This window comes from Mesoplodon bidens (genome assembly GCF_964165515.1).
Source record: "Mesoplodon bidens genome assembly, chromosome: 15".
Classification (NCBI taxonomy): domain Eukaryota; kingdom Metazoa; phylum Chordata; class Mammalia; order Artiodactyla; family Ziphiidae; genus Mesoplodon; species Mesoplodon bidens.
In genome coordinates, this window is record NC_138171.1 from 29,372,542 (window position 1) to 29,384,208 (window position 11,667).

At 41.4% G+C, this 11,667-nt stretch overlaps 1 protein-coding gene across 1 annotated transcript in view; it reads left to right on the forward strand.

Annotated features, from left to right (window-relative positions):
• TMC2 (transmembrane channel like 2) overlaps positions 1-7,537 on the forward strand; it is a gene marked incomplete at its 3' end in the record, with an annotated part of 87,241 nt that extends 79,704 nt beyond the window's left edge. Inside the window, exon 20 of the mRNA XM_081255139.1 lies at positions 7,401-7,537. Coding sequence (XP_081111265.1) covers positions 7,401-7,537 — 137 coding nt within the window. The remainder of the gene's footprint in view (positions 1-7,400) is intronic.
• Positions 7,538-11,667: the final 4,130 nt, after the last annotated feature.

Consider the following 11,667-nt stretch of genomic DNA (forward strand, 5'->3'; position numbering starts at 1 on the left):
CTTAACAGCTTAAAACAATAAACATTTATTTATTATCTCAGACAGTTTCTGTGGGTCAAGAACTTGGGATTGGCTTCACTGGGCAGCTCTGGTTCTGCATACCTCAGTCAAGATCTGAGGCAGGGATATAGTCATCAGAAGATTTGACAGGGCTAGAAGATATGTTTGTAAATGGCTCACTCACAGCTGCTGGCCGGAGCCTTCAGTTCTTTGCTGGCTATCCACAGACTTGATTACTCCCCACGTGGACCTCTTCATAGGGCTGCTTGGGTGTCCTCACAACACAGCAGCTGATTTCCCCCCAGAGCCGGTGATCTGAGAGAAAGCAAAGAGGAAGCCACAACGCCTCTTATAACCTGTTCTAAGAAGTTACACTATCAATTCCACCAGTTTCTATTCATTAGAATGGAGTCACTAAGTCTAGCTTACACTCAAAGAGAAGGAAATTTGGCTTCATCTCTCAAAGGATTTTTGGACATATTTTAACAAGAGATCTCCTCATTCGAATAGTTACCAGATCTCTATCAAGAAAACGCTAAAGCTTTTCTGAAAGACATCCATCAGAGGATTCGTTAATGGTGGCTCCTGCGACTGTCAAGCGCAACAGGAAGCTAGGTGAGCTAGGGAGTTGGGTAGAGAAAGAAGGCAAGGGTAAGAGAGGAAGGATGTTCACGTGGTGTGGCTTTACAGCTGGGACGTGTCGTTAGAAAACCGTCTAAATTGTGCTTTCATCTCTGCATTCTCAGGTTTGATCTTCCAGCTAATTCCATCTTAAAGCTTCGCTACTCAGCCTATCCAGGGGTCATCAAGCATGAAGACCACTCTTCCCTCCTTCCCTCTTTCCTTCCCTTCCTTCCTTCTTTCCTCTCTTTCTTTCTTTCCTCAGCTCACCTAAGAATGATTTGAACTAGAAAGTCTATTTAATAATTCATCCATAGGAATATAACTGGTATCTTACTGATATTACCTTAGTTTGTCTGTGAATTTGTCTTACTGGAGGGAAATGAAAGAGACACTGAATTTTTCTGTCAGACGCTATTTCTACAGGCTGATCCTTTCATTTCTAATAATATACATGCTCAATGTCCATAAAGAGCTCCATTATACACAGAACCACATAAGTAGGAACACACTTTTGCTGAAGATCAAGGGGGACACCTGATCACCCCGTGACTCACACACTCACAGAAACTGGGAGTGATGCACCAGCCAGTAGGGACCTGGGCAGGGTACCAACAGCATCCACTACACTGGTGATCCTCAATTCAGATATGCTTTGTAGAGCCCTACCCAAAGCTGGGGCACCAAAGTTCCACATGCTGTATAAGAGACAATAAGGAATAAACCTGCCAAGCAAAAGGGACATTTGTCTCTCTTGACCTCAGCAGAAAGTGGTGGACAAAAAGTCTCCTTTGAGAATTTATATCCACAAGGCAGCCTTCACACAGAGAATCAAAGTCCCCATACCAGCTGCATGTTCAAAAAAAAAAACTCAAATGGAAAATTTAATTTAAAGTGATCTTAGATTATTTACCATCACATCAAAAATAATAAAATACTTAGGAATAAACCTACCTAAAGAGGCAAAAAACCTGTACTCCAAAAACTATAAGACGCTGATGAAAGAAATTAAAGACTATGCAAACAAATGGAAAGATATACAGTGTTCTTGGATTGGAAGAATCAATATTGTTAAAAAGACCATACTACTCAAGGCAATCTACACATTCAGTGCAGTCCCTATCAAATTAACAGTGGCATTTTTCACAGAACTAGAACAAAACATTTTTTAATTTGTATGGAAAAAACAGAAGACCCTGAATAGCCAAAACAATCTTGAGAAAGAAGAACAGAGCTGGAAAAATCATGCTCCCTGAATTCAGACTATACTACAAAGCTACAATAACAAAATAGTACAGTACTGGCACAAAAACAGACACATAGATCAATGGAACAGGATAGAAAGCTCAGAAATAAACCCACGCTCTTATGGTCAATTAATCTACGATAAAGATGACAAGAATATACAATGGAGAGAAGATAGTCTCTTCAATAAGTGGTGCTGGGAAAACTGGACAGCTACATGTAAAAGAATGAAAGTAGAACACTTCCTAACACCATACACAAAAATAAACTCAAAATGGATTAAAGACCATTATAGAAGATATAAGACCAGATACTATAAAACTCCTAGAGAAAAACATAGGCAGAACACTCTTTGACATAAATCACAGCAATAGTTTCTTGGATTCATCTCCTAGAGTAATGTAAACAAAAGCAGAAATAAACAAATGGGACCAAATTAAACTTAAAAGCTTTTGCACAGCAGAGGAAGCCATAAACAAAATGAAAAGCCAACCTATGGAATGGGAGAAAATATTTGCAAACAATGCAGCCAACAAGGGATTAATTTCCAAAATACACAAACGGTTGATACAGCTCAATATCAAAAAAACAACCGATCAAAAAAATGGGCAGCAGGGCTTCCCTGGTGGTGCAGTGGTTGAGAGTCTGCCTGCCGATGCAGGGGACACGGGTTCGTGCCCTGGTCCGGGAGGATCCCACATGCCGCGGAGCGGCTGGGCCCGTGAGCCATGGCCGCTGAGCCTGTGCGTCCGGAGCCTGTGCTCTGCAACGGGAGAGGCCACAACAGTGAGAGGCCCGCGTACCGCAAAAAAAAAAAAGGAAAAAAAAAAACAACTGAAAATAGAGTTACCATATGATTCAGTAATCCCACTCCTGGGCATATATTTGGAAAAGACAAAAACTCTAATTCTAAAAGGTACATGCACCTCAATGTTCATAGCAGTACTATTTTCAGTCTCCAAGACATGGAAGCAACCTAAGTGTCCATCAACAGATAAATGGATAAAGAAGATGTGGAATATATATATAATATATATATATATACACACACACACATATATACACACACAATGGAATATTACTCAACCATAAAAAGAATGAAATAATGCCATTTGCAGCAACATGGATGGACCTAGAGATTATCACACTAAGACGGACAGAGAAAGGCAAGTATCATATGATATCACTTATGTGTGAAATCTTAAAAAAATGATACAAATCAACTTATTTACAAAACAAAAATAGATTCACAGACATAGAAAACAAACTTATGGTTACCAAAGGGGAAGGAGGGGGATGAATTAGGAGTTTGCAATTAACAGATACACATTACTATATATAAAATAGATAAACAACAAGGATCTACTGTATAGCACAGGGAACTGTATTCAATATCTTCCTAAATATTTATTTACAAAACAGAAACAGACTCACAGACTTAGAGAACAAACTTATGTTACCAGGGGAAAAGGGTAGGTGGGAGGGATAGTTAAGAAGTTTGGGATTGACATGTACACAGTGCTATATTTAAGATGGATAACCAAGACCTACTGTATAGCACAAGGAACTCTGCTCAATATTATGTAGCAACCTAAATGGGAAAAGAATTTGAAAAAGAATAGATACATGTATATACCTAACGGAATCACTTTGCTGTACACCTGAAACTAACACAACATTGTAAATCAACTACACTTCAATAAAAATGTTAATTAAAAAAAGAAAAATAGTAAAGAACACTAGCTACTAAAAAAATTAAAAAATAAAGTGATCTTAGGTTACTAGTGCCTCCAAGAAAAAGGTGGGGAGGGAGGAGCAAAGAAACAAAAACAGCACAAAAAATACAAAGCATATAAGATGCTAGAAATAAATCAGAATATATCAGGAATCAAAATAAATGCAAATGGACTAAACCCTCCAGACAGCAGACAAAGATCATCACACGGATATTTTTAAATCTCATGTGCTGTTTCCAAGGGATACCTTTAAAACCTAAGGACAGGTGCATATGGACTTTATCCTTTTTGGTTCCTAGGGAACAAAAACTGAAATTCAATCTTCAAGGGCAAAATCACCGGGTGTGTGAGTGCCATCCAATTCTGTAAATTGGGATTGGTTTTGAGTGCTGAAGATTTCTATTAAAGACAGCTGTCTGTAGTATTGTGCCACATAATTTATTCTTCAATGCAGTATTAGTTTGGAAAATGTAAAGAAAGGCCCAGGATCATAGTCAGTCAGATGAGGTATGTAGATGTATGTAGATCACACAGATCTATCACTGACTGTGTCTGGAGAATGAACCATATAAACCCAACTTCCAAACTCTGTTGTGAAGATTCAACAAGCAGACACATGTAAGACTAAGTGCCAAGCATTAGGCTAAGCGCTCCATAAATAACAGATATTATCACAGGCCTGGATAAGATCAAACATCCTCAGGCTCAGGTTATGAACAAAAGCAGCAATGACTGATCAAAACTTTTACCCTGTACTCCTAAATGATCGTCCTAGAAGGCTTCCTATTCTTCTGAGTCTTTGTGAAGAAATGTTGCATACATGTGTAACTCATTACCAAAGCATGTTGCAGGGTTTCTTTGGCCTAGGAATTGCTAGAAGCCTTTGAAATTTGATGTGAAAAATTCACGAAATGAGTGTGAAGTGCCGCCATCCAGTGGTTGTTTCATGCAATGTCCTTTCCTGAAACTCTCCCTGGTCCCTGGAGCTTAAATAGCACATTCATTTCCATAGGTCCCCATTAGTGTTGCCCAAAGTAAAAAATCTGGGTTAATTTATACCAAAATGACACAGTGAGCCAAAGGCTGGGCAAAATAAAAGAGGAAGAGATGCTATAGTGTATTATCCTTCCCAATGGGTGAACACAGAGAAAAGAAAGACCCACATGGCTTTTTAAAGCTGAGCCTGGAGCACACTTCAGACCTGCTGCCCATGCAGGACATTTTCTCAGCTGGAACTTGGTGAGAAATCTGTCTTGTACATCACCTCCAAACTAATCTCCAATCAAACACTGCTTTATGGAGAGTAAGAGTCTCATCAGACCCAAGCCACTCATCCTGGCCTTCATTCAAGGCTTCTTACATCCTGGATCTTACATGCTAGATCCTTTAGTCTTTTGTCCAACTACTGACCAGGATGGACCTTACACCTCTTGCCTCCGCTCTCTTTCCACCCTCCATCTCTAAATGACCTACACATTCTTCTGTGAATACCTAAATTCCCTCCTGACCCTGTAATCTTCCTCAGGAACCCACATCTTAGCACTTGAAGATGGAGTCTTCAGTGAAGCCTCTGAAGGAAGAGGTCATGGGTTAGTACTACTACCACTTTTATTATCCTCCCAGATCTCTGCATGGTTTATCCCCTTAAGATCTCTACTCAAAATAGCGCCTCTTCACCAATGGCCTCTATAAAACAATGCAACATTCCTTAACACTTACCAAAATCTGATGTACTACATATTTACTTGATTTTCTGTCTCCCCTAGGGTGTAAACTCCATGGTGGCAGGGACTTGGTTTTGTTCACTACTGTACCCCCAGCACCTAGAAAGATACTTGGCATGCAATAGGCACACAAAACCTCTTTTTTTTTTTTAAGTACACTTACAGTACCTTCACACTCACTTTGCTTTTAGTATTTATTTATTTATTTGTCTGTGTCGGGTTTTAGTTGCGGCACGCAGATCTCTGTTGCTGTGTGCAGGATCTTCCTTGTGGCATGTGGGATCTTTTAGTTGCGGTATGCGGGATCCTCAGCTGCGGCATGCAAACTCCTAGGCTCATCATGTGGGATCTAGTTCCCTGACCAGTGATCAAACCAGGGCCCCCTGCATTGGGAGTGTGGAGTCTTAGCCACTGGACCACCAGGGAAGTCCCCCCCCCTTTTTTTTGGTGAATGGAAAAATTGATTCTGTAGCTTGTTGAACATTAACAGTTATAGCTGATTCCTCATCCACAAAAGAAGGTGTTAGATCATATGGTCTCCAAGGTGCCCACTGGCTCAAAACTTACCTATGTTCTCAGGGGCCCAAAAAAGACCAGCTGAATTACATTGCTTAGTTTGGGTTCTGAGAAGATGAATAGATGCAGCTTTGGGCTCATTTCTCTGCTCACCCTCCCACCACCCCCACCAGTTCAATCTTCCTGTCTGTGAGATGTCGGCAGACTAAAATGAGTCTCCTGGGCCTCACACACATAAAATGATGCCAGCTGTCAGGGCCACGCTGGCACTTAAAGAACTAGGCTGACATTGACAGAAGCTGGAACAATGCAATCAGGATAGTAAATCTGAGGTGAGGAAATGCAACAGCTTGTGGCACCCCAAAACTGTTTTGATCAATAGCATCTTGCCTCCTCATCCAAAAAGTAAGTAGTGTCCTTTCCAGTGCAAAATTGGATGCTACCAGGCAGTGATGGGTGGCTGGGGTTTTTCTAAGAGAAAGATGAGGAAATAATGCTTAGAAAGCAGCAATGGAAAGCAAGGCAGACTTCAACCTTTAACACCCATCTAAACAATGTGTGGGTCATAGAAGCTATCATAATGGAAACTAGAATAAATTTGGAATTGAATTATAATGAAAGTATTGCAGGCCAAAATTTGCAGAATACAGCTAAAGAAGTACTTAGAGGGAAATGCATATTGAAGGAGAAAAGTTTAAACCAATGAACCAACATTCATATTAAGAAATGAAACAGAGAACAGCAAAATAAAGCCAAACAAGTAGAAGAAAGGAAATAATAAATATAAGAGCAAAAACTAATTTAAAAGAAAATAAACAGACAATAGAGAGAATCAACAAAATCAAAAGTTCATTGTTTGAAATGGTATATAAGATTAAAAACTTCCTGACAAGACTGATGGAAAGTAAAAATAAATATTAAGGATAAAAAAAATCACAACTACAGATGATGCAGAAAACATAAAAAATTCTCCAATTCAAATCTATACTATAAAATGTGAAAGCGCAGATGAAATGAACAAATTCCCAGAAAACTATAAAAATGGCCCAAGAAAGTAGAAATCCTGAATAATCTGTGGCCATTATAAATTTGAATTAATAATTTAAAATATGCTTTCAAGATCTCTTTGCTCTTGGTGTTTTGCTGGTTTATTACAATGGGTTTCTTTTTATTTACCCTGCTTGAGATGCATTCCTGCACCTTTGGATCCATGCTTTTCATCAGTTCTAGGGAAACTGCATCCACCAGCTCTTCAAATATTGTTCTTCCTGGTGATGGTTAATTTTATGTTGTATACTTGACTGGGCTGAGGGATGCCCAGATAGCTGGTAAAACACTATATCTGGGTGTGTTTGTGAAGGTGCTCCTGGAAGAGATTAGCATCTGAATTGAACTGAGTAAAGCAGATGGCCCTCCCAAACGTGGATGGTCATCCTCCAATCTGCTGAGCACTAGAATAGAGCCAAAAGGTGAAGAAAGGGCAAATTCGTTCCATCTCTGCTTGAGCTGAAACATCCATTTCCTCCTCCCCTTAGACATTGGCACTCTGGGTTCTCAGGCTTTCAATATGACACCTGGGCCTACAACATCAGCTGCCTCCACCCCCATTCTCAGGCCTTCTGGCTCAAATTGAATTACATCATCCAGTTCACAGCCTGCAGACCAAGGAACTTCTCGGCCTCCATAACCGTGTGAGCCAATTCCTATAATAAATCTCTTATCTATATTTATATCTATATCTGTATCTATAGCTATATCCTATTGCTTCTGTTTCTCTGGAGAACCCTCACTAATACACTCCTATTTATCCTTTCTGCTTTCTGGGCAGAACAGAAGCTAGATTCTCTCATTCCACACTCTATATCTCCTAATCGCTCTTTCACCTCTTAATCTCTCTTTGTTGCATTCTGGATAAATTATTTGGTTAGATCTTCCAGTTCACTAATACTTTCTTAAGCCATGCCTAATTTGCTAATGAATCGATGCATTTCTTTTCAATTTCAATGAGTTTTTCATTTCTACAAATATCATATCTGTTCACTTCTGCCATGCTCCCCGAACATGGCACAGATGAAGCCGCATACGTCAAGAACAGGAACTGGCAATCCTTTTGCATAAATGGTCAGATAATAAATATTTTAGACTTTGTGGGCCACATATAGTCTCTGTCGCAAATTTTTTTTTATAACCCTTTAAAAATGTGAAAATCATTCTTAGCTCTTAGGACCTACAAAAAGAAGCCACAGGCCAGATTTGGTCCCAGGGTCATGGTTTACTGACCTCTGCTCTAGAGGTCCCACACTCAACCCAATGCAATGGTCGGTGCAGCACAGGAAATCTTATAGAGCATTCATGAGGGAAGGGTTAGGATAAAAGTTCCGCTGGTAATGAGCCTGGTCCTCTCAGCCTATGTGTGGCAGGCAGATGATCCCAAAGACCACGCATGCCTCAGTGAGGAAATACACTGGTGCCACACAGCATGGAACCAGTAGAGGCCTGACATAAGGAGACCCAGAGCTCAGAGATTTCAAGCACCTGGCTGAGATCAGTGTGTCTCAGAGGATAAAGTACACAGGTCCAGGGGCCAGTCCAAAGCAGCCATTTTATAGCAGGGATTAATGGGGTCCCAAGACACAGCACCAGATCCTGAGCACAGAGAACTGAGACATAGAGATCCTGAGCACAGAGAACTGAGACCCCTTTTCCCCCTGCAACTAGGGTATGAGAATGCTCCCATAAACCCTAGTGCAATTTTTTTTTTTTTTTTTTTTTTTGCGGTACGCGGGCCTCTCACTGTTGTGGCCTCTCCCGTTGCAGAGCACAGGCTCCGGACGCGCAGGCTCAGCGGCCATGGCTCACAGGCCCAGCCGCTCCGCGGCATGTGGGATCTTCCCAGACCGGGGCACGAACCCGTGTCCCCTGCATCGGCAGGCGGACTCTCAACCACTACACCACCAGGGAAGCCTGAAACTAAAATGTTTAGAGGTGTTCTGTCTACATGTGCAAGTTAATGGCTAACACGATAGAAATGAATCAGAGCAGCTGGGTGTATAAAAAATGGGGTTTTAGTAGATTTTATGGGAAGTGATGGGAGAACTGAGACTCAACTGAGAATAGGTAAAATGAAATATTGTGATAAAAAATGTATCACTATTAATTGATAAGGGGGACAAAAGAACAAGATGAAAGTCCACTAACATTCGTTGAGTTCCTACTACATGCCAGGTACCACATCTGTGTCACATACTAGCTACCACACCTCTGTCACACCTGGCCTATGTTCAGTAAAATGTTTGTTGACAGGATGAATGAATCCTCCATCTTCATTCTGCAAAAGAAATGAAAACTCAGGAAGGTTGGGCAATTAACTTAAGGTCACGTTGTAAGTAGCAGAGCTGGGATCTGAACTCAGGTTTGCTGACTCACTCATATTCACTGCTGCTTAAAAATCATCCCCAAATTTGGTGAATCTAACAAACAGCCCAAAGGCAAGGGAGATATGGTCTTTGACATCACATGCTGCAGAGATGCCCATAGAGGTCAGGATTATGAAGTACCAGGGAAGATAGTTTAGTAAATAGAGGGAGGTAAAGAAGCCAAAGAAATATTCTTACTGTTTATACCATGTCCCCGTCTAATCATAAGCTTTTCTGCCTCACTAGTGGAAGTGCACTTTTCTTCAGCCACCCCTCTAAGTTAGCAAACTGCTTTAGCACAGTTCCTTTATAACCAGAGGACTCAAATCTATCCAAAGTATGACTCTGGTTAACTTTCAGCTCAGTGACTCTCAGGCTTTCTGTATTTAATCCACAGAAGTGTGCATTTATATAACTTATATATATGGTATATATATTTGTATATACATGTATATGTGTATATTTACATGTATACATATGTATGTTTGAGACAAAAGTTTTATAAATCAATACTCCTTACTCTATGTGATGTATTATTATTTCATATATTCTTTCATCCTACTTTTTTAATGCTGGCCAAGAATGTCTAAATTAATTCTGCAATCCCATTCCAACTTCTCCTTTGAAACCCCCTACTTTAATAGATAAGCACCTGTAACCCCAGGAATATTTAGGATTAAGTATAGAAGTAATGAAGTAAATCAATCATAGCATTAACATTTTCTGTTACATTTTTTTAAAATTAATTTATTTTTGGCTGCATTGGGTCTTCATTGCTGCGAACTGCTTTCTCTAGTTGCAGCGAGCAGGGGCCACTGTTCATTGCGGTGCGCGGGCTTCTCGCTGTGGTGGCTTCTCTTGTTGTGGAGCATGGGCTCTAAGTGCGCGGGCTTCAGTAGTTGTGGCATGTGGGCTCAGTAGTTGTGCTCACGGGCTCTAGAGCGCAGGCTCAGTAGTTCTGGCGCACGGGGACTAAGCTGCTCCGTGGCATGTGGGATCTTCCCCGACCAGGGCTCGAACCTGTGTCCCCTGCGTTGGCAGGCAGATTCTTAACCACTGCGCCACCAGGAAAGCCCTTCCATTACATTTTGGAAACTTCTATTTAATTTGGTAATTATAACGTTTAAGAGAATTTAATATTCTGATGTAATAGATTAATTTTGCAATTCCATTTTAAAATGTGAGATGGAGTGACTGATTCAGACTCATGACTGTAACTGGATACATGTAACAAAATTCAAGCATATTTGCAAGCAATATTGAGACTATGAGATTTTAAGAGTTAAGATTAAGTAAAGTTTATTAGATTTTAAGAGTGAGCTCAGGGACTTCCCTGGTGGTGCAGTGGTTAAGAATTTGCCTGCCAATGCAGGGGACACAGGTTCGATCCCTGTCCCAGGAAGATCCCACATGCCACGCAGCAATTAAGCCCATGCACCACAACTGAGCCTGCGCTCTAGAGCCCATGAGACACAACTACTGAGCCCTTGTGCCACAACTACTGAAGCCTGCACGCCTAGAGCCCATGCTCCACGAGAAGCCACCGCAATGAGAAGCCCACGCACCGCGAAGAGTAGCCCCCCCTCTCTGCAACTAGAGAAAGCAGTTCGCAGCAACAAAGACCGAACGCAGCCAAAAATAAAGATAAAATAAATAATAATTTTTTAAAAAAGAGTGAGCTCAGTACTTGGATCTTGTCAAATAACTGAATTGCTTAAGAATACCTTAAAATTATAAATGCACGTTAGCTGTGGGAATTTAAGTTATAAAACAATCCCCTTAAGATGACTTATTTTTAAATTTACCAGCATATATACCACTTTGGGGTAACCAGGTTTTGGATTTATAACTCTAATATTAATTATTAAAGCAAAAGTAATTTCAAAATAGTCGCCCGAGTGCCCAAAAGCTGCCCCGAGAACACGGAAGCAGCTCCAGTTCACTCGGAGCTAACCGGATGTTAAGAATTTAGGGCCGTACACTAGGGCGGGCGACACGTGGCCCCGCAAAAGAAGCAGGGTTCTGCAGAAGGAGGGAACGAGAAACCGACCTAGGAAGAGATGGGATCATCGTTCTTTCCTACTTCAGCGCCTGCTGCCCTTATTTTTAAGAAGAAATAAAAAACAATTTAAAAGCACGAAGCCAGCCGCTGGGAATCACGATGCCTCAAGGTCTGCGCCAGCGCACCCCAGGCCCCGCTTCCGTCCCGGTAAGGAGGGGAGGGCGCGCGGACCCAGGGCTCCAGACAGGGTCGTCCCCAGTGCCCGGCGGGGACGAAGGGGGTCATGAGGTCGCCTGGGTGCAGAGATCCCCGGCGCTGAAGACAGTGGGGCTCCGTAATAGTTTCTGCCCGGAAGGATCGCCGCGGCCCGCGCGGGGGCCTCCAGCCCAGATTCCACAGAGCTCTGC